Here is a 22,913-nt window from a genome sequence, read left to right on the forward strand (position 1 = left end):
AGGTGGTTTGTAGATTGACTCTACTAACCCGTTTACTGAAATTGCTGCAGAACTTGCTCCAGGGGAAATTTTGCAGCCATTTCACAAGCACCAGGAACCAGCCTAAAGATCTTCATTACATATGACCGATGATAAATCTACAGTGGAAAGCAGCAGGATTTTTGGAAATCCCATACACTACAATGCTACTGTATTATGCCTGGCCTATAAGCTCAACCTATGTTATTCTCGAGATTCAGGAAAGGAACTATGTTCAGGGGCATAACTAGGAGAGGCAGGGCCCCAAAGCAATCTTCCGGAGCCGCACCCCCCCCCCCCCTCTCACTTCCTCCCTCCCTCACACACACACACAGACTCTTGCACACATTTATACACTCGTGTGTGCACATTTATGCACTGATTATATACATTTGTACACTTTCACAAATGTGCCCTAGTAGCTACTGGCTACATGGGGGAAGTTGAAGTCAGGTGTTGGAAATGAGATCCCTAGTCCTGTCATTCTGCTGTCCTCCCCCAATGTTTATTATCGGAGCTACCGATTTCGGCTATCAACCTTTTCATTGCCGCCGGCAAAGTCGCCAGCGGCGTTTAAAATGACACCTCACACAGCTCCATGCCTCAAAGTATGAAAAAGTTATTAGCGTCAGAAGATGGCAAAAAAAAATTTTTTCTTTTTTGTACACATTCATTTAATTTTTGAAAATGTATTAAAACACAATAAAACCTGTATAGATTTGGTATCACCGCGATCGCACCGAACCAAAGAATAAAGCTGAGGTGTTATTTTGAGGGCACAGTCGAAAAAACTGAGCCCACAAGAACGTGACACATTTTTCCACATTTGGAATTTTTCTTTCAGCTTCGAAGTACACGGCATGTTTAAAATAAATAACATTACGGGAAAGTAAAATTTGTTACGCACAAAATAAGCCCTCACACAGGTCTGTACACGTAAAAATGGAAAAGTTATGGACTTTTGAAGTTGGAAAGAGAGAAATGAGTGGAAAAACCCTGCGTCCTTAAGGGGTTAAAACCTCTCACAATGCAGCATAATCTTCCAATGAATCATTAAATTCTATAAATTAATAATAATAATTCCATATATATATATATATATAGCGAACACAGATTCGCAGCGCTACACAGTGTGCCAGTCCCTGTCCCCAATGGGGCTCACAATTTAATCAACTTAGTAGTATGTTTTGTAGTGTGGGAGGAAACCCACGCAAGCACGGAGAGAGCATGCAAACTCTTTGCAGATGTTGACTTGGATGAGACTTGAACCCAGGGCCACAGTGGTGAAAGGCTGTAGTGCTAACCACAGAGCCACCATGGCTTTAATCTGTTTTTGGCCCTCAAACGAGGCATTTTATATTTTCGTTATGTGAAATAATACACTTTTCTGATCACCAATTCATGAGGGTAGGTTAAGGCCAGTTTGACTAGTCAAATTAGGAACGCTGGGCAGCTCTGCATGTCAGTCCACTTCTTGCTGCTTAGTGTTTAGGCCGACATTCCAGTCAGCACACACAGCGAGTTTGACTGCTCAGACTAGCTTGCGTGCAACTGAACTTACTCAGGTTGTAGTGTCTTTTATCATGTTCTCTCCCTGTATGTTTCACACCTTATTTTTTCCCCAAAAACTGCATTAAAAACTCAAACCTAGCCAAACGTTTTAACCGCATATGAAATTGATCAATCCCTATCACAACTGTCAAAAATGACTTTGTGCAGACAGTGAGAAATTTGTGCAATAAGTGCTTTTACAAGCTATTATAAGTGACTAGTAAAATGTGCAGTATCGGTGTGAACTCACATGCAGTGCTTTATGTATAAGGTGGCCAGATTGAATGTTTTCCAGATCATACTCCTGCAACTGTGAATTATGCTGCTTATGGTGGTTTTTTATGTTGTGTTATGTAAACCGGGGATACAGTTTATCCCTCTGTTATAAAAAGAGCTTTTAAATATTTTACAGATATTTTTCAACTAATGGAGCCAGAGTACTTACATTCAGTAATAAAGATTTGTGTTCCCAGTGAACTGGCGTGAAAGTTGGTTTTTTTTTCACCATCTTGAACTTGTTTTTTGGATTCTTCTCGATAGACTAGAACTCTAACTATTGCCCTCTGCTGCTTATATCATGATCAGAATGTAAAATTCTCATTTCCCACTGACAGGCTGGTGCCAAGGTCCCCTCTATTCTCTGGTGGTAACTTCTTTGCAATAACCCCCATGGGTCTATGGGATTGCCAATTTTTATTTTTTGGCATTATTGCTTTGAGTATTATGTAGGTGTGTTCTTGATTCTATTTTTAGCTTTATCTTCCTTCCCCTCATATTGTGGCCCATCCCATTCCCCCTCATCTTGTGGGCCCCCTCTCCTTCTTTCCATCATTCCCCAGCAGCGCAGATTCATCACATTGGCCTCTACACACAGGTGCAGCAGGGGAACAGGGATGATGCAAAGAGCTGATAGCTCTTTGCACCATAATCTTATTCAATTATATCTGTGTCTTGGGGATGCAGAAAGAGTTGAAGACCCATCACGGTGGGCTAAGGAAGGGGGGGGCAGAGCCAAATAATGTTGATGCACACCAAAAAAACTGTACAATTTTGTAGCAAAAAAAACCTATTGTAGCAAAACATTGGAGAAATTGTATTCATGAGATGGGGATACTGAGAGGACCTTTCACCACCCCAAATCATCTCCTAATCATATTGCTTCCCATCTCATATGGTGTCCCCTTTCATCTCCCCCCTCATATTGTGGCCCCACTCATCATATGGTGCCCGATCTCCTCTCCACCTTGTATTGTGGTCCCTCATCTATTGGATGCCCTCTCCTTCTTTCTTCTGTGGTGCACCTATTGGGGTTGTATTTTTGTTTGTGATTTTTGTGATTAGACCCTCAACAGTCCTGAAAGAGGGGGTCCCATTCGCACAAATTGAATGAAGCGTAAGTGTCCTGCCCCCACTTCACGTACCCCCGGGGTCTATGCGGAGCTCGACAGGCAGTTAAACGCCTTCCTACAGTTCAACAAATGAGACTGGTTCAAAGTCCGTAGCTTTATTAAACTGATGTAGGATTAGGGTGAAACTGAAGAAAAACAGGAATGTACAATCTATTAGAATAGTACAATAATATAACAGGAGCATGTTACATACATTACATTAGCATATAACAGGAAACAAGCTGATACATATACAGTTTGGGACCAAACATGGCCGACCATGAGGTTGGGCCCATGTGTGCAATTACAGTGCAATTACAGATCTATACATTACACTTCATATAAGAGACTTTATACAGAGTGGTCCTATAAGTGCTAGTAGCTATAGATTCTTATAGACAGTCTCCTTACCGGCTATACTACAACAAGGGTTAAGATGGTTGAATATAGGTCTTCTCTCTGTGTAGACATGAAGGGAACTGCCCTTCTCCTACCCACAATCCTTTGTAGCTGCTAGTGGGTGGGGAAAACAGAATGTAAGTAGTTATTAACTTTGGCCATTAGATGGCGCCAGCAATAAACATCTGTTACATAATGGACAAATTAAGAACATCATTTAACCTGCATAACATTTGCCAGTGGGCAGCACACTCCCCGCCTGGCGTCAATCGATGCCACCATAAGAGTCCTCAGATGACAGCAATAAGATTAGTTCAGTTACTGGTCTGAAGAACATTTTGGTTTCATTCTGATCATGGACCTTGACTTCAACTTTGCGGACGTTCCCATCCTCCCCTGGGAAACTTTTAGTAACAAGAGCTAAAGGCCACGCGTTTCTGTGTGACTGGCAGTCTTTCATCAGCACAACATCACCGACTTTGAGGTTGGGTTTAGTTTTCTGCCATTTATTTCTTGGTTGTAGTGTGGAGATGTATTGCTTTTTCCACTTATCCCAAAAGGTATTGGCAAGACTTTGTACTTGCCTCCATTGGCATTTATAGAGATCTTTGGTAGTAAATTCTCCAGCTGGAGAACAGGTTGTCTTAGTCTTCTGAGTAAGCAACATTGCAGGGGTAAGTATCATCGGATCATCAGGATCGCTGGTAACTGGAATTAGTGGTCTGGCATTAATGATGGCTGATACTTCTGCCATGAAAGTAGTTAGGCACTCATGGGTTAGTCTGGCCATACCCACTTGTAAGAAGATAGAGTCCAGAATTCTACGGGCTATGCCTATCATTCTCTCCCAAGCTCCACCCATATGGGAGGAATGTGGCGGATTGAAAGTCCAAGTGCAACCCTGTTCACTTAGGTATCTGTTTACACTGACAGTATCCAGGTTTGTAGGAATCTGTAACTCTTTGGCTGCTCCCACAAAATTGGTGCCTCTGTCAGAGCGAATGTGTTTCACAGGCCCCCTAATGGCTATAAAGCGTCTAAGAGCATTTATGAAGCTTGAGGTGTCCATTGATTCAATTACTTCTATGTGCACGGCCCGGACAGACATACAGGTGAACAAGACTGCCCAGCGCTTACTGTTTGCTTGACCTCCTCTGGTTTGTCGGGTAACCACAAACCATGGACCAAATACATCAAGCCCGACATTAGTGAAAGGAGGTTCTGTACTCAGTCTGTCAGATGGAAGATTGGCCATCTTCTGTGTTTTGAAAATACCCCGAAGTTTGCGGCATGTGACACATTTGAAAATGAACTTACTAACACATCTTTTTGCTCCAACAATCCACAGTCCAGCAGCTCGTAAAGCCCCTTCTGTGAACAGCCGGCCCTGATGTTTTACCTGTTCATGGTAATGTCGGACAAGCAAATAGGAAATGTGATGATGCCCAGGAATTAATATCGGATGTTTTCCTTCAAAGTCTATTTTTGCTTCCTTGAGGCGGCCTCCAACCCTTAATAGGCCATCTGCATCAATGAAGGGATCAAGTTTCTTTAAGACACTATCTTTAGGAATAGGTCTGTGATTAATGATACTGTCAATTTCTTTAGCATAAACTTCATGTTGGACAGTCCGAATGATTACATTCTTTGACTGATCTAGTTCAGTCACTGCATGAACATTTTTGCAGAGGTGCCAGCCTTTACACTCCTTAACATTAGCAAGCTTGGTATTTTTGAAAGAACGAGCTATGTGGGTTAAGAAAGTGATGGCACGAACAAGTGATTTCCAGGTTGAGAACCTGCTGAATCGGTGAGACTTAAGGTAATTGTCTGAAGTCACTGTGTGTAGTGTCGATACCTTGGGACGGATTTCTGCATCCTTGTCAGCATCCACAAGTTCAAATGTTTTAAGATCCGTAGTGCCGTGTTCTGAGCTATATAGAAAGGCAGGACCTGTAAACCATGTAGTGTCTTTAAGGCGGTTGGCAGCAACAGATCTAGTTGCTTGGTCTGCAGGATTTTGATCAGTAGGAACAAAATTCCACTGTTTTGGCAAAGTTGACCTCCTGATTCGTAGAACCCTGTTGTTGACATACACGTAGAAGCGCCGACTTTCGTTGTAGATATATCCCAAGACTACCTTGCTGTCTGTGTAAAACACAGCATCTTTGATCTCCAAATGCATCTCTGTTGCGATCATCTCAGCTAGCTCAACTGCTAATACTGCAGCACAAAGTTCTAGTCTCGGTATAGTGTGCTCCGGGAGTGGTGCAAGTTTTGCTTTGCCCATGACGAATCCTATATGACATTGTCCTTTAATGTCTACTGTTTTAAGATAGGCCACAGCAGCAATGGCTTTGATAGAAGCATCAGAAAACACATAAAGTCTTTGTAGCTGAACCTCTGTAGATGGCACAGGGGCATATGAGCGTGCAACATGTAGATGGGAGAGATTTGTTAGAGAGTCCTTCCACTCTACCCACAGTGCTTTCTTTTCATTGGGAAGTTGTTCATCCCAGTCAGAGGCATCATGAGTCAAATCTCTAAGTATTGCTTTACCTTGGATGGTAACAGGAGCTGCAAACCCTAAAGGATCATACAAGCTGTTTATAGCAGATAGTACTCCTCTCCGAGTAAAGGGTTTCTCTTCCTCGCTGACTTGGAAGGTAAAGGTGTCAGACTTTAAGTCCCAGAGCAGTCCAAGACTACGTTGCATTGGAAAAGTGTCAGTACTTAAGTCCTTTAAGTCATTGCTGTAATCATGAGAGGGAAATGCTTCCATCAATTTTTTGCTGTTGGAGGCAATTTTATGGAGTCTCAGGTTTGAATTAGCAAGCATTTCTTGAGCTCTCTTAAGAAGACTGATTGCAGACTCATTTGTAGGTAGCGATTTTAAACAGTCATCCACATAAAAGTCCCTTTTGACAAACTGTGCAACGTCTGAACCATATTCTTTCTCACCCTCCCTGGCTGAATGTTTAAGTCCATATATAGCCACTGATGGGGAAGGGCTGTTACCAAAGATGTGCACACGCATGCGATACTCGATGGGTTCTTCCAAGGGGTTGTTGTCCTTGAACCAAAAGAACCTAAGGAAATTTCGGTGTTCCTCTTTAACAAGAAAACAGTGGAACATTTGTTGGATGTCAGCCATAAATGCAACAGAGTCTCTGCGAAATCTGAGAAGCACTCCAAGGAGTCGGTTGTTGAGGTCTGGACCTGGCAGTAGGACATCATTTAAGGAAACACCCTCAAATTTGGCACTAGAGTCGAATACTACTCTTATCTGTCCTGGTTTCTTTGGGTGGTAAACTCCAAATATAGGTAGATACCAGCATTCCTCTGAATCCTTTAAGGTTGGAGCTATCTCTGCATGGGAGTTCTCAAATACTCTTTCCATAAATGTAAAGAAGTGGTCTTTCATATCAGGCTTTTTCTGAAGATTCCGTCTAAGGGAAGCAAAGCGTTTATAAACTTGTTCTCGATTGTTAGGCAAACACTGCCTTTTGGGTCTGAAGGGAAGAGGTGCTATCCAGCTATTTGATTCGTCTTTAACTATTCCTTGCTCCATTATTTCTAAGAACAGTCTATCCTCAAAGGACATTGCCAGTTGATTGTCTTCCTTTGTTCTCTGGAAGACTGTGCATCCTAAGTGGTCATGGTCACTAGTACAAGTATGGTTGTCACAAAGGTTGCTAGTGATATGACAGGGTAGAGGAATGCTGTGTGGAAGTTCTTTTATGAAGATGTTACTGTAACATGGTTGAAAGAGAGAAGGGCGTCCATTCTCTAATGTGCTGGTAAGCATATTGTTCACCGAAGTGGGTCTGTGCACACCACCTATACAAACATCACCTACAATCACCCACCCTAGGTCAAGTTTCTGGGCAAATGGAGCATTGTGAGGACCATTAATCTGATGTCTAGGCTTGTGAACTTGCAAGATATCTCTTCCAAGAAGCAGAATTATCTGAGCTTGAGGATCTAACTTTGGTATGAGATGAGCTATATGCTTCAAATGGGTTTGGTGTTTTGCAACATCTGGTGTAGGGATTTCAGACCTGTTATCAGGGATCTGGTTACACTCGATTATGGTTGGTAAAGTCAGGCAGGTGCGACCATCTATAGACTCTATTGTGTACCCAGTAGCTCTTCTCCCCGCCGTCTCAACAGTGCCTGCACAAGTCTTTAGGGAGTAGGGAGAGCTGGGTCCCTTAATGTTGAAAATGTCAAAGAAAGTAGATCTAGCCAGAGATTTATTACTTTGGTCATCAAGAATGGCATATACTTTGAAGGCTTTGTCTTTGCAGCCCGTTGGGTAAACTCTGACAAGACAGATTTTTGAGCAGGACCTGCCACCTACAAGTCCTTTGCAGACCTCAGTGCATTGAGAAGTAACATCTGGTGTCTCTGTTTCAGTATTTCCCTCCTCTCCACCTTGTTCCTGGCCACTTTCTATATGAGATGAGGCCCACGGTGGTGGCCCAGGGTGTAAAGCTGAGTTGTGATCTGTGCTGTCACATTCTGTACATTTAACACTGACCTTACAGTCCTTTGCGAAGTGTGATGTTGCTAAGCAGCACTTGTAGCAGATTTTGTTGTCCCTGAGGAAAGCTTTGCGGTCCTCCATGGACTTCTCTCTGAAGCCTCTGCATTTCAGTAGGGAATGTGGCTTCTTGTGCAGGGGACACTGCTTACTTGGGTCCGTGGATCTTCCATCCTGGTGAGAGGAGCTTGAAGGCCTGTAAGAATTACTTTTAGAAGAAACATTAGTTTTGTGAACTGCTACCGGAGTTTTATGTTGTTTAAGACCAGATGGAGTGGCACAGGATAGAGTAAAATCGAAACTGGGATCATTTCTGATTTTTGCTTGCTGAGTAATAAATTCCACAAATACACTGAAGGGTGGAAACTGTACATCATGGATTTCCTTGTACTTGAAACCATGATTGACCCACTTTTCTTGTAGGTTGTGAGGAAGTTTTTGCACTATAGGGTTGACACCCCTGGCTGTGTCAAGAAATGCAAGTCCCATTAAATCTCCTTCTGCTTTGGCAACCTGTAGTTCAGTTAACAGATCACTTAGTTCCCTAAGTTTTTGGTAGCCCTTACTAGCTATTCTAGGGAAGTCATCAATTCTTTTGAATAATGAATTTTCTATAACCTCTGCTGAGCCATAACACTCATCGAGTCTATCCCAGATCATCTTTAAACCTGTTTCTGGATAGTTTATGTTAATGGCTCTGATCCTCTTGGCATGCTCAGCAGATTCATCTCCAAGCCATTTCACCAGTAGATCTAGCTCTTCCCTAGAAGACAAGTCTAAGTCTCTTATAAGACTCTGGAATGAGGATCGCCAAGCCCTATAGTCCTCAGGGCGATCATTGAACTTTACAAGTCCTTTGGTGACAAGCTCACGTCGAGCAAAGAACTTAGCAAAGTCTATTGTGGCTTGGTTTGTGCTGAGACAGTTTGGCAAATGGTTGCCTTGGTGAGAGTGTGGTGTGTAGCCATACCTGTCAGAAGTCTCTTCTTTAGGTTTCACCGTGCCACACTGTCTGGGAGTGTAGTAACTTCCTGGACGCTGGGATGAAGCTTGGGTTCTCTGGTAGGCAAGGAAGTTGACTTGAGCCGTAGCATTCTCTTGCTTGCAGAACTGTGGTCTGAGGTCCGCTTCTTGACATAAAATATGATGCCTTGGACTTGACTCGCAGTTGGTAACCTTTGTTTCATGTGTAGTCTGAGGATTACACACAGGATGTTGAAGGACATATTCTGAAGTGCGTTCTAGTGTATCCTGGGGTTCTTGTTCCAGATCAGGCATGCTACTGTGTCTGCTGGGCTCGCTGTGAGAGAACGCGGCTGCCTCTAAGATTTCTGCTTCCGCCATGGCAGCTGCTGCTTCCCTCTCAATTGTCAGCTTCTCAAGTGTTGCTTCCAAGCGCGCCCTTTCTAAGTCCAGAGAAGCCTGTTCTTGTGCTTGTCGTGCCCTCTCTGCTTCTAAGGAGGCTTGTTGTCGTGCCCTCTCTGCTTCTAAGGAGGCTTGTTGTAATTTCAACTGCATCTCTTGTTCAGCAAAGGTAGCCCGTGTCCTCGCTGCTTCCGCTTTTGCGCGGGCGATGGCGGCTGCATTGCTCGTGGTAGATGCTTTTGAGGAACTGGCCCGTGATCTTGTCTTGATAGAAGACGCTTGGCTTTGTGACATGCTTTGACCGTTTAGAGATTGCTGTGTTGCCTGTTTGCAGGTGACTGCGTAGACAGTAGCAGACTTCTGTGTAGTCTAAATCTTTCCCGCTTGTTTCAAGCAGCCGTTTCACTGTCCTGCCCCCACTTCACGTACCCCCGGGGTCTATGCGGAGCTCGACAGGCAGTTAAACGCCTTCCTACAGTTCAACAAATGAGACTGGTTCAAAGTCCGTAGCTTTATTAAACTGATGTAGGATTAGGGTGAAACTGAAGAAAAACAGGAATGTACAATCTATTAGAATAGTACAATAATATAACAGGAGCATGTTACATACATTACATTAGCATATAACAGGAAACAAGCTGATACATATACAGTTTGGGACCAAACATGGCCGACCATGAGGTTGGGCCCATGTGTGCAATTACAGTGCAATTACAGATCTATACATTACACTTCATATAAGAGACTTTATACAGAGTGGTCCTATAAGTGCTAGTAGCTATAGATTCTTATAGACAGTCTCCTTACCGGCTATACTACAACAAGGGTTAAGATGGTTGAATATAGGTCTTCTCTCTGTGTAGACATGAAGGGAACTGCCCTTCTCCTACCCACAATCCTTTGTAGCTGCTAGTGGGTGGGGAAAACAGAATGTAAGTAGTTATTAACTTTGGCCATTAGATGGCGCCAGCAATAAACATCTGTTACATAATGGACAAATTAAGAACATCATTTAACCTGCATAACATTTGCCAGTGGGCAGCACAGTAAGCCTCTCGATTTTTCAGTCTGGTAGCATGGCCACTGGGCTAACCTGGCGTAGTTTCGCGTAAACACCTGTGAAGGAAGGTTCGCGGACACAGTGAATGAAAGACTTGTGCCCACCCTCAACGTCGGCAGCTGTGCTCCTGTACGTCCCTTCACACCCACATGGCACGGAGGTGGTGTAGTTGCATAGTAATTGCAAGTTTTTCAAATGCACAAGAGTCTATTTTGTCTATTTTGCCTGTGCTTGATCAGCTGTTATAATGCTTCATGGGATTTGTCTCCTTATCCCGGGGCATAACTATCGCGGTCGCAGAGTCTGCAACCACGGTCGGGCCATAAAAGGGATAGAGAATCAATTCTCTGTGTGTCATTGAGACACCTATTCAGTTGATTCAGTGACACAAGCAGAGACTTCATCACCTCGCTGCATCATACAGTGTGCTCAGGCACAATGTGGAGACGTGTCTCTGCCTGCTGCTTCAGGTAAAGGCCCTCCTGGACCGTATATTATAAGGGGGGAAGAGGCACTCCTGGACTGTATACTATTGGAGGTCAGGGAGGCACTCAAGAACAATATATTATTAGGAAGGTGGTGGGCACTCCTGGACAGTGTAGTCGGGGTAAGGCACTCCTGGACAATATACTATAATGGGGGGAGGAAAGGGATTGCTCCCTGGACAGTATATTATGAGAGGGCAGGGGAATAGGCTTGTGTACAGTATGTTTTTTTTGGGAGAGAGGGTGCAAAGGAATGGACAGCTGGACAGTATACTCTAATGGCGGGGGGGGGGGTACTGGATGGGGCACTTCTGACTATACAAGGATTGCTAAGGGGGGCTGTTCTGCTACTTTAACAATGCATGCAGGGCAACGTAAATTAATGGGGTACTGCTTTGCCAAATATTACTCAAAGGGAGGAAACATTAATTAAAAGGTTGTTGCTGGTTGTAAATTAGTAGATACAGTATATAAATTAGGAGGCATTATAATGTCATACAGATTAAAAATTATAAGTGAATGTGGTGTTTTTAGGTGCACTGTTTTGAGATGTGCTTCCCAGAGCTGAAGATGTCTTGTGAATTCTGTAGCAATAAGTCATGCTGGAAAAGTTATCAAAGTTATGTAACTGATGAAGAAGAATTATCATCTGTGAGAAGCCACCAAGATGAAATGGAGACTAAGACAGATCAGAGTAAGAAGGTCAGAGCTACACTGAATTATACAGTAAGTGATGTCTAGATCTCCCTTATAGGGAACCGGTCACCACATTTTTCACAAATGCAGCTAGTAGAAGGTTCCCATAGAGCCCTAGTAACTGACACCCTTCTTTTAGTGAAAAATTGTCCACCCACCTGGTGGGCTTGGCCTCCTCAGGTTGAATCGCGCAGCTCATCCCCATGCTTTTGTCAAGTTCAGCCTCTGTTCACACAACCTCAGGTTCTCTAATTACTAATAAAATCCACAAAGTGAGCCCAAAACAAATCACACCAAGACAGAATTATGGTATAATATCTCGATCTTTGTGGACACCTGATGTCATGCAAGGCTAGGCAGATGTGTGAAGGCTTTATTTGTGTCACAAAGTATTATACAGGCAGGACCTGAGCTTGGTTACTTAGGGATTAAGTTGGTAAATTATTACATGGGCATTGGAGACGCAAAGGCTCTGTTTTCAATGGAGTGGATAATATTCGTAAATCCCTCTTGTGACATGGGTAAACATCGCGGAGGGGGTCATGTCCTCTTAGTTTTCAGTATTCAGCAAGCATAGGAAAAATAAAAACATTTTTATTAAACAATACTTCACACTGCATGCAGCAGTAATGTTGTGACCAGGGTGACATCTTTGCAGGTCTTTTAGCCTTCTAGTATTAGCAAACCAACATTGGTACACCAAGCATATATCTCATGAAATCACAGCAGCCTGCATGGAGAGGAGTAGAAGTCCATGCAGGTATTCTGTGATTCTTTGTGGTCATATAAACTCACCGGCCACTTTATTAGGTACTCCTGTCCAACTGCTCGTTAACACTTAATTTCTAATCAGCCAATCACTTGGCAGCAACTCAGTGCATTTAGGCATGTAGACATGGTCAAGACAATCTCCTACAGTTCAAACCGAGCATCAGTATGGGGAAGAAAGGTGATTTGAGTGCCTTTGAACGTGGCATGGTTGTTGGTGCCAGAAGGGCTGGTCTGAGTATTTTAGAAACTGCTGATCTACTGGGATTTTCACGCACGACCATCTCTAGGGTTTACAGAGAATGGTCTGAAAAAGAAAAAAACATCCAGTGAGCGGCAGTTCTGTGGGCGGAAATGCCTTGTTGATGCCTGAGGTCAGAGGAGAATGGGCAGACTGGTTCGAGCTGATAGAAAGGCAACAGTGACTCAAATCGCCACCCGTTACAACCAAGGTAGGCAGAAGAGCATCTCTGAACGCACAGTACGTCGAACTTTGAGGCAGATGGGCTACAGCAGCAGAAGACCACACTGGGTGCCACTCCTTTCAGCTAAGAACAGGAAACTGAGGCTACAAATTGCACAAGCTCATCGAAATTGGACAGTAGAAGATTGGAAAAACGTTGCCTGGTCTGATGAGTCTCGATTTCTGCTGCGACATTCGGATGGTAGGGTCAGAATTTGGCGTCAACAACATGAAAGCATGGATCCATTCTGCCTTGTATCAACGGTTCAGGCTGGTGGTGGTGGTGGTGTCATGGTGTGGGGAATATTTTCTTGGCACTCTTTGGGCCCCTTGGTACCAATTGAGCATCGTTGCAATGCCACAGCCTACCTGAGTATTGTTGCTGACCATGTCCATCCCTTTATGACCACAATGTACCCAACATCTGATGGCTACTTTCAGCAGGATAATGCCCCATGTCATAAAGCTGGTCATAAAGAGAAGTCATCTCAGACTGGTTTCTTGAACATGACAATGAGTTCACTGTACTCAAATGGCCTCCACAGTCACCAGATCTCAATCCAATAGAGCATCTTTGGGATGTGGTGGAACGGGAGATTCGCATCATGGATGTGCAGCCGACAAATCTGCGGCAACTGTGTGATGCCATCATGTCAATATGGATCAAAATCTCTGAGGAATGCTTCCAGCACCTTGTTGAATCTATGCCACGAAGAATTGAGGCAGTTCTGAAGGCAAAAGGGGGTCCAACCCGTTATTAGCTTGGTGTACCTAATAAAGTGGCCGGTGAGTGTATGTGCATGCAGTACAGTTTGCTAGTGTTAAGAGACCTGTGATGATGTCATCCTGGTCACATGACATTAGGTCACGCCCCTCAACTTACTCTGTAGATCCATAGATACCAGGCAAGTTTATAATGTGATTTTATGGGGATCTGAGGTAAACCATTTTTTAGCTAAAAGAAGGGTGTCAGTTAGTTACTAGGGCCCTATATGAACCTGCCACTACCTGTATTTGTGAAGAATGTGGTGACCAGTTCCCTTTATGGCAGCCCTGGAGTGCAGTACACGTATGTGGTGTATTCTTTAGGCTGCTTTCCCATGCTCTCCCCCCGGTTGTATGCTACCTGTACTGTACCGTTTCATTATATTTAGCGTGCAGCCACATTCCCTTCAATGGACAATATGGCCATCCATATGAATGAATGCATTGTCTGCCCACTGCACCTTAACGTAGACGGTAAAAAAAAAAGATCATGCTTGCTCTATCTTTTCCTGTACAGCCGTACTGCACTCCCTCCTCTCTCCAGCATGCGGCTGTATGCTCGCCTGGGTAAGCATATGTCTGTGTGAAAGAGGCCTTAGTGCAAAATTATTACTATTGTACAGGTAATGTGCCCCTGTATTTGTTTTTCCTATATATGGTCTGTGTGTGTAGTATATATATTATGTGTGTTGTATGCACAATTCTGAAAAAAAGGTGTGAGATGCAGCAGCGAGGGTTTAGTATTTGAGGCCCCGATTCTAAGTCCGCATCGGGGCCCACGGAGGTATTGTTACGCTCTCATCTCTAATGTATGCTTTGTGTTACATATTAACATTTACATATTGTTAAAATGACGAATTAAAAAAAACTATCTGCTAAAGCTAATTGGTTTATTATTATGCAAACACATCAATTTGTCATAATTATTTAATGCATACAATATTAGATTGAAGAAAATGGTCATCTTTTTTCATGCAGAATGACTTCAGTATAGCTTGAATATCTTCAGTTTATTTTACTAAAAGAGATAACATGTATTATACTGTAAATATGTAAAGGTAATGCACAGAGCTAAATTTGGAGGGCCCTATATGCAAAAAGTAATCAACAAAATCATTTACTATTGGCTACAAGTGTATGTAGGTTTATGACACCATGTATGTATGTCTGTAATAGTTCTGAGCATTCATGTATTCAGCTTAGATGTGGCATTACATTTTTAATGTGAACTGCTTTGTAGATCTACTTGTTCTATTTACCTTGACCTCTGCATCTTAGCTTTCCAATGGTGTGGTAAGCCATTTCTAGAGGGAAATCATTGGTATCACCAAAGTGAACTGCCTGAATTGGTAGTGTTGTTTTATCTCTTAGGAACCCATCATCTGTCCTCCAGACATTGTCATTGCTGTCACAGTTACAGAGCTTCTCGGGAGATGAACAAGTACCTTAAACACAGAGAGAACATATGTTAACAATCTAAAGCATAGATGGATGGATAAATAGATGTAGATAAATGTATAACCTGTTCTTCCACATGCACAACCTCCAATAGAGGGATTTGATCCACCCCAATAATCCATCTTCCTTCCATCCCAGGAAACCCACCAGCCCCATCCCGACTGGATAAAACGCAAATGGCGGCAATCCAGCTGGAATAGGAAAAAATATTGATACACCATATTGGCAAACTTGAGGGTTTTTTTGTATACTGGAAATCTTTCACAACATTTACTGCGTGTACTTTTGTTCACCAGTGTCTATAGACAAAGTATGGTCCAGCTCAATTCTGTTCTGAGTGAACAGTAAATCTTGGCAGGAATATGGACATCAGATTGTGACACTAGGGATGGGCAGCCTTTTTTGAGATAAGTGAGCTTACTGTTTTTAATATTCCAGTTATTATGGAACACTAATATTTATGGAAACACATTATCTGTGAAATGGACAGATTGAAGCAGATCATCCTGTACCTTCAGGTTCATAATAATAAGGAATATAGATTGGAAAAGGTCTGGTGATTGTTATGTAATTAAAGTCTTGTCTATTTGATGAAAAATTGCATACCCTAACAAATTGTTCACAGCTTTGTGACACTTTAGTCAGAGCATTGAGCTGCAAGAGATTTGCTGAATATACTAGTTCCCGCTTGTAGCATCCTGCTTCTTCACATGGACTCACGGGCATCCGTCTTTCACTGTTGTGGCCGATCACTGTTATACCTGTTGAGACATATTATTTAACTAACATGACATCTAGATAAAATTAAATACAGTTTTCTAAAAATGAATCCATTGTAGATAAACAAAGGTTGTAGGTAAATGGTGCTATAATGTCCAATACAGGCGGTCCCCTACTTAAGGACACCCAACTTGAAAACGACCCATAGTTAGACGGTCCCCTCTGCCCACTGTAACTTTTGGTAAAGCTCTCTGGATGCTTTACTTTAGTCCCAGACTGCAATGATCAGCTGTAAGGTGTCTGTAATGAAGTTTTATTGATAATCCTTGGGCCCATCACAGCAAACAATTTTGAAAATCCAATTGTCACTGGGACAAAAAGTGCTGGATGACTGCTACCTCTATAATCAATTTGGTGTTATATCCAAGCTTCTGTTCAGAAGATGTGGTCTGCAGGTTTATATCTGAATTGTTTCATTCTAGCCAAGCGGACAGTCATCTTTTACTTTCTATTTACTTTAAGATGCACATACCAGTAAATACTGGACACAGGCTGCACTCAGGTGGTGCTGTCATTGTCCTAGAGAGGACGCCAGCAGCAGTGTAATCACACTGTTGCAGCCGTCCTTTGTGAGATGATGAAGAGAAGGCTGCAGAAGGTATTCATTTGTTTTTTTACTGGTCACTGTGTTCGGGATGGGGTGTGCTATCTGAGTAATGGGGTGCCCTGTACCATCTGTCTGAAGGGAGGGACAATTGCTTTCCCACTTAGGTGGGTCCTGTGTTATCTAAAGGGGGCTTTGTGCCTTCTTAATAAGAGGGGCTCTGTAGTAAGGGGGGTTTGTGATATCTGACTATTATGGGTCTGTGATGTGTTATCTGATCTGTGCTAAGGCGGGGCTGTGCTATATTCATAAGCTGATTCTGTGATATGACTAAGGGGGTCGTGTGCTACATTACAATAGGAGAGAGGGGTTCTGTTCTTTATTACGAAGAGTGAAGTCCTGTACTATATAACTATGTGGTATATAACTATGCCCAAAGAGTGCCAAGAAAATATTCCCCACACCATGACACCACCACCACCAGCCTGAACCGTTGATACAAGGCAGGATGGATCCATGCTTTCATGTTGTTGACGCCAAATTCTGACCCTACCATCCGAATGTCGCAGCAGAAATCGAGACTCATCAGACCAGGCAACGTTTTTCCAATCTTCTACTGTCCAATTTCGATGAGCTTGTGCAAATTGTAGCCTCAGTTTCCTGTTCTTAGCTGAAAGGAGTGGCACCCGGTGTGGTCTTCTGCTGCTGTAGCCCATCTGCCGCAAAGTTCGACGTACTGTGCGTTCAGAGATGCTCTTCTGCCTACCTTGGTTGTAACGGGTGGCGATTTGAGTCACTGTTGCCTTTCCATCAGCTCGAACCAGTCTGCCCATTCTCCTCTGCCCTCTGGCATCCACAAGGCATTTCCGCCCACAGAACTGCCGCTCACTGGATGTTTTTTCTTTTTCGGACCATTCTCTGTAAACCCTAGAGATGGTTGTGCGTGAAAATCCCAGTAGATCAGCAGTTTTTGAAATACTCAGACCAGCCCTTCTGGCACCAACAACCATGCCACGTTCAAAGACACTCAAATCACCTTTCTTCCCCATACTGATGCTCGGTTTGAACTGCAGGAGATTGTCTTGACCATGTCTACATGCCTAAATGCACTGAGTTGCTGCCATGTGATTGGCTGATTAGAAATTAAGTGTTAACGAGCAGTTGGACAGGGTACCTAATAAAGTGGCCGTGAGTGTATATTTGTTTAGCATGGTCACTACATGTATCTATGTTTGGAATAATCATTGATGGTTTATATGAGTTTTCCCTATTATCTAAAGGTCTTTTTACTTTTTGTTTGAATAAAAGTATGGATGACTTTAAATTTATTTGTGGATTAAACGTTTTTTCTAAGAAGCTTACTTAAAAGAGATACTTCTCTCCCTTCCTAGCTTATGAATAGCCTATAGCAGCACCTTCGCTTGGTCTCTAAGCTGAAAGGGAACAAAAAAGAAGTCTCCATGAAATACAAAGCTCACTTTGATTGCATGCAAGACCTCACAAAAGATGTCTAATGGCTGCATTCAGACAGCCTTTGAGGGGACGTATAGCAAATATCTAAGAAAATCTCCAACCCTTAATCTATACCTATTTCTCATCAAAGCAAAAGTTAATATTTGGCCATCCTCCAAAACTTGTGACACATACCCGACCCCGATCAAGCCAGAAGTAGAGGTCAGGGATAGACAGAAGCTCTGGAAGATGGTAATTCCAACATCCCCCCTATATGCAGCAATGGTTTCATCCTACACCATGACATGTGAAGAACATTACACATTTCTTAAATTGATTTTCCAAAAAAACACCCTCCTTCCAAACATTCAAAAATTGTGTTCATCTTAGTGTACCCTACTGAGCACAATACTTTATCATGCCTCCACATTATCACTCTACTTATGAACTAATAAAATAACCAAAAAAGAAAGGTAGTCCCAGCCCTCCTTCTCCAACCTTCTTGTACATATGTGAGATTTTCATCCTTACTTTTTTAAGACCCCAAATAAGATTGTTCATTATAGCCTCTATCAATTTAATGAAAGAATCTGGGATCCACATCGGACTAGCCGACAAAACAATAACTGTGGAAGCCGCACCATTTTCATCAATCCAATCCTATCTGATAGTCAAGGGCAGCTTACACCTTGTGTCTTATCAAGTTAATTAACAGGATCAAATTTAGCTTAATATATATATATATATATATATATATATATATATATACAAAAAGTAGAGTTCAAGTCCGCACAGCTTTATGGAACCCCTAAGGAGGGGGGTGCAGAGCCCGCAGGCTTGAAAAAGGTGTCCAACACCGAAACGTTGCCACTTGCCTCAATAAAGATCAAAGTGGGCAATTACCCAGGGCAAATGAATTTTCTCTTCTTTCAAATGAATCTTGAATTTTGTTTCAAGGTGCCATGGATCCAGAGATATTCAGGTTTGAAGTGAAAATATCAGGTGCCATTTTTATATATAAAAATCACTCCAGACATCAGTTTAACAGTTAATATCTTCGTTTTTCTGAGAAATTTAGATTCAAATAAAAGAGGAGACTCTCTTTTTTCATAGGAAAAAAGAAGTGAGGTTCTAAGTGTCACAGAGCCAGCGATACAGCCCCCTGAAGTGCACCCCCTTCAGATTCTTAGCCAGCAGCTACAGAGAGAATTTGCTGCACACAGGAGCTGCTGCACCTCACAGATAATGGAAATATTCTCTTTATATGTTACTACATTTTGAGAAGGAATAATATCAACTAATGTTCATGTTTATCCTTTCTCTATGCAGAACTATCTAAGAACAAACTTTCTCCCTTATTGCCTTTTTATTTCACACCATCCTCCATTATTTACATCTATGTCATGGCTCTTGCTGACTGTGACTGGTCATAAAATAGTTTTATTTTGGGGCCCCACTTTTAGTTTTGCCCAGGGCCCCACTTTCTCTAGAACCGGCCCTGCCGAGGGCCAAAACCCTTAAGGGTTTCCCAGAGAGAACTCCACTCCACCCTGTCAAATGCTTTAATAGCATCTAATGACAGGATGGAGCGGAGTTCCCCCATCTCCATCGTCGCAAATAATCGCATACAATCACTTGCTTTCCTTCCCGGCTCAAAAACCATTTTGATCTACATGTTTTATGTCCAATATTACTTTTTGTAGGCAGTTAGCAAGCAGTTTAGCAAGTATTTTTATATCCCTGTTTAAAAGAGATATGGGCCTATAAGAGCCCATATCCATACGGTCCTTATCCTTCTTTAAAATAAGACTAATATTAGCCTCCGCCATGGAATCAGAGACCCTACCTATTGCAAAGATTTCATTTAACGTTTCAAGTTGAAGGGGAAGTATTACATACAATATATTTTCCCTATAAAAAGCAAATGGCAAACCATCCAGACCAGGATAAGTATCCCTAACACATAACAACACCGTCTCTCTTAGCTCTTCCATCAGGATAGGGCTGTCCAGATACTTTATCTGGTCTGCCTTTAATTTAAGAAAGCAGATTTTTGAGAGATGCCTGCAAATCTGAGTCCAAACCTTTTACTTGAAGATCTATATAATTCTTCATAAAAGCTAGCGAATTGTTGTTCGATCTGTACTTGCTCCTTTTTTAACTTGGCCGTCCTGTCCTCTAATGATTTAGATATAGCTATTCTTTTGCGGATTTTGTATCTTATTGGACAGATTTTTACCCTGCCTGCCCCCTTCTAACAAATGAACGATACCCCTGATAGAAAGTCTTATGTTTGTTTTTAGTATCCAAGAACTCACTGTACCTTTTTTGTGCATCCGCTACTTGTATCCTTGATTCCATAGGTCATTTTCAAAACTCTGGGCAGTATAGTCAGATCTGAAAGGTACAGTATTTTTTGGACTATAAGACTTCACCAAATGTCACACAATGACACAAAGTATCCCCTACACAGACCCCTTAGGCTATATTCACATGAATGTAGCACGGCGGGCAAACGTTGATGCCCGGGAGAGGAGGAGGGGGTGAGGGCTGCTCGCCCCCTACCACTCTTCAAAGAGAAAAATGACTGCACCACCCCGTATGGCGCCATTACTTTACTGTTACTTTATTAAATATTTTAGCACACTATTTGGGGAAAAACATTTTTTCCCCAGCACCACGACGGCACCAACCAGAGAGAGGGATCCGCCCCCAGGGACAGGAAACCTGAGCTTAAAAATCGCACTCCTCCTATCCTGCCTCAGTGGTTTCCTGTCCCTGGAAGAGACCTGAGCTCGTCTAGTTTGTTATTTTTTAGGATCGCTGGTTGGCGGTCCAGGAATATACTCACCAACTGAGGCCTCCATTCAGGGTGTTGCACCCGTTGTCGGCCGGCCTCTCCCGCTACTAGGACCGGGCGCGCGCACACAGGCGCACTTTAAACTCTATCCGGAGTCCGGCGTGTAGCAGAGAACGCGACCAGAAGTAAGGTACGTAGTACTTCCGGTCCGCGGGGCCGCGAAACTACACACGCCACCAGATCCAGGAGGAGCCCAGGGATTATAGTACTCCTCCTTGAGTTTGTTTTTACTTAAATTAGGTTTTTCTCTCTTTTGGTACTCTTCTGGGGTTTGTATGAACCCAGAAAAGTCGAGGCGGTACCGGAAGGAGGGGGGTGGAGCTTATCTCTTAAAAAAAGCCCGGGCTGCATGTGGATGATGCTCTCACACTCTTTCAGTATGGCAGAAAGACCTGATGCTCCTGAGCCCTTGAGGACCCCAACTCCGGTAATTCAGGGTGGTGAGTGTACTTAGGGTTTTTTTTTCTTCTGTTTCTCTTATACTGATGGCAATTTTTTATAAACAAAATTTTTTAGGGAGAAGAGGTTCCCAAAAAAGCTACCAAAAAGACCCATCACAGGGATTGTAGACTCTGTAATCGGAAATTACCTACAAACTATGAGAAAAGTACCTGCTCCACATGTATTGCAAAAATTCTAGCAGAAGAGTCTTCTTCTTGGCTTGGAATCTCTGCGATCCGTCATTAGGGAGGAGGTACAGGTGTCAGTTAGGTATATCATTGATCAGAGAACTACCCTTATAGAAAAAGACCTCCCAGGACCCTCCTCAGCTAATCCTATGGAAATATTATCAGAGGGAGAAAAGGGGGATGCCTCTTCAATCTCAGAAGAGGAATTATCGGGGCGTCTTTTATTCTTAGCGGAAGACACAGAAAAACTGTTAAGAATGGTCAGATCCTCCATGGATATAGAGGAGAAGAAACTCCATAAATCAGTCCAGGATATAATGTTCGAGGAGTTAGCGGAAAGGAAAAGACGTACTTTTCCAATCCATAATACCATACAATCCCTGATCACTAAGGAATGGCAAAATCCTGATAAAAAATCTTATATCCCTAGGGCTATTAAAAGAAAGTACCCTTTTGAGGAGAATGCTACGTCCTCCTGGGGCCTTCCACCAAAGGTAGATGCTTCCATTGTTGAGATCTCCCGTGGCACCTCCCTACCCTTTGAAAATATTAACACTTTAAAAGACCCCATGGATAGGAAGGCAGAAGGATTCCTCAAAAAATCATAGGAATATGCAACCACTTCCTTTAGACCAGCAGTAGAGGCAACCTGTGTAGCCCGCTGTCTTGTTATGGTTAGACCAGCTTGGGGGGGACATCCAAAACAAAGTCCCTAGAGAAACCCTAAAAGCCTCAATAGCAGGTATTCAAAAAGGGGCGGCTCTTCGGGCAGATGCCTCAGTGGAAGTTTTCAGACTTTCCGCTAGATCCGCAGCACTGGCTAACTCGGCCAGAAGGGCATTATGGTTGAAAAGCTGGTCAGGGGACATAGCCTCTACAGGAAAATTATGCGGCATCTCTTGTGACGGTAATTTTTTGTTTAGTCCCATTCTGGATGATTTATTGGAAAAAGCAGGAGACAGGAAAAAAGGGTTTCCAACTACTTCCGCTCCAAATAGATCCAGATCCTTTCGGGCCTTTCGTAAGTCAAGGTACCAGAGGAGAGATAGAGAGAACAGACCAGGTCCATCCAGACCCATGCAACCAAATAAAGGTTATTTGTTTGGCCAACAGTATATGCAGTCCAGGCAAACCACTTCTCCCCAGGTAGGAGGAAGACTGTCCCACTTCTTCCCTGCCTGGAGACACGTTTCAAACAGCCAGTGGATTCTCAGATCCATATCTCAAGGGATAACATTGGACTTCAAAGACTTACCCCCTCGAAAATTCAAGATAACAAAAGTTCCATCGGGAGAGAAAGGCAAGATGATGATGTCAGAGATAACCGAGTTACTCTCCAAAAAGGTACTGTGCCCGGTCCCAATAGAAGAACGCCTAGGGTTCTATTCAACTCTATTTTGGGTAAAAAAAAACAAGTGGCGCCTTGAGAACAATAATAAATCTGAAAGAGTTAAACAGGCATTTACAAGTACCAAGCTTCAAAATGGAAACGCTACAATCAACGGTAAATCTGTTATATCCGGGGTGTTTTATGGCGTCAATCGATCTCACAGATGCCTATAACCACGTACCTATTCACCCGGATTATCAGAAATACCTAAGGTTTGCGGTTCAATTAGATCAAAAGATAAGACATTTTCAATACAGAGCCCTCCCCTTTGGTATTGCCGTAGCTCCAAGGGTTTT

General features: G+C 42.9%; 2 protein-coding genes across 8 annotated transcripts in view; both read right to left on the minus strand.

Annotated features, from left to right (window-relative positions):
* The window catches only part of LOC140133130 (uncharacterized), a 73,040-nt gene that overhangs the window by 2,987 nt on the left and 47,140 nt on the right, over positions 1-22,913 (minus strand). For 2 of the 6 annotated variants that reach the window (XM_072152830.1, XM_072152827.1), the window contains exons 12-15: positions 15,569-15,723; positions 15,027-15,153; positions 14,764-14,949; positions 10,314-10,383 (exon numbers count right to left, since the gene is read on the minus strand). In XM_072152830.1, the coding sequence (XP_072008931.1) occupies positions 10,331-10,383; positions 14,764-14,949; positions 15,027-15,153; positions 15,569-15,723 (521 nt within the window). In that variant the 3' untranslated portion in view covers positions 10,314-10,330. Of the gene's footprint in view, positions 1-10,313; positions 10,384-14,380; positions 14,523-14,763; positions 14,950-15,026; positions 15,154-15,568; positions 15,724-22,913 lie in introns of those variants that run through there. The other 4 variants (XM_072152829.1, XM_072152828.1, XR_011855804.1 and 1 more) reach the window with 4 other exon arrangements.
* Positions 2,976-10,298, minus strand: LOC140133129 (uncharacterized). Of its 2 annotated transcripts, none has more exons than XR_011855803.1 (2): positions 3,369-10,298; positions 2,976-3,103 (listed from the first exon to the last, which is right to left on the minus strand). XR_011855803.1 is itself a non-coding variant. In XM_072152825.1 (2 exons), exon 2 carries the CDS (start codon positions 9,559-9,561, stop codon positions 3,622-3,624), a length of 5,940 nt encoding a protein of 1,979 aa, XP_072008926.1. In that variant the 5' UTR covers positions 9,562-9,809; positions 10,075-10,298; the 3' UTR covers positions 2,976-3,621. The 2 variants fall into 2 exon arrangements, 1 of the variants encoding a protein (XP_072008926.1); XM_072152825.1 differs by having other exon boundaries at positions 2,976-9,809; positions 10,075-10,298.

This window comes from Engystomops pustulosus, chromosome 5, assembly GCF_040894005.1.
Source record: "Engystomops pustulosus chromosome 5, aEngPut4.maternal, whole genome shotgun sequence".
Taxonomy (NCBI): Eukaryota; Metazoa; Chordata; class Amphibia; order Anura; family Leptodactylidae; genus Engystomops; species Engystomops pustulosus.

Excerpts from the sequence above, each read along its gene's own strand:
- LOC140133129 (XM_072152825.1), bottom strand. The coding sequence starts at position 9,561 with ATGTCACAAAGCCAAGCGTCTTCTATCAAGACAAGATCACGGGCCAGT.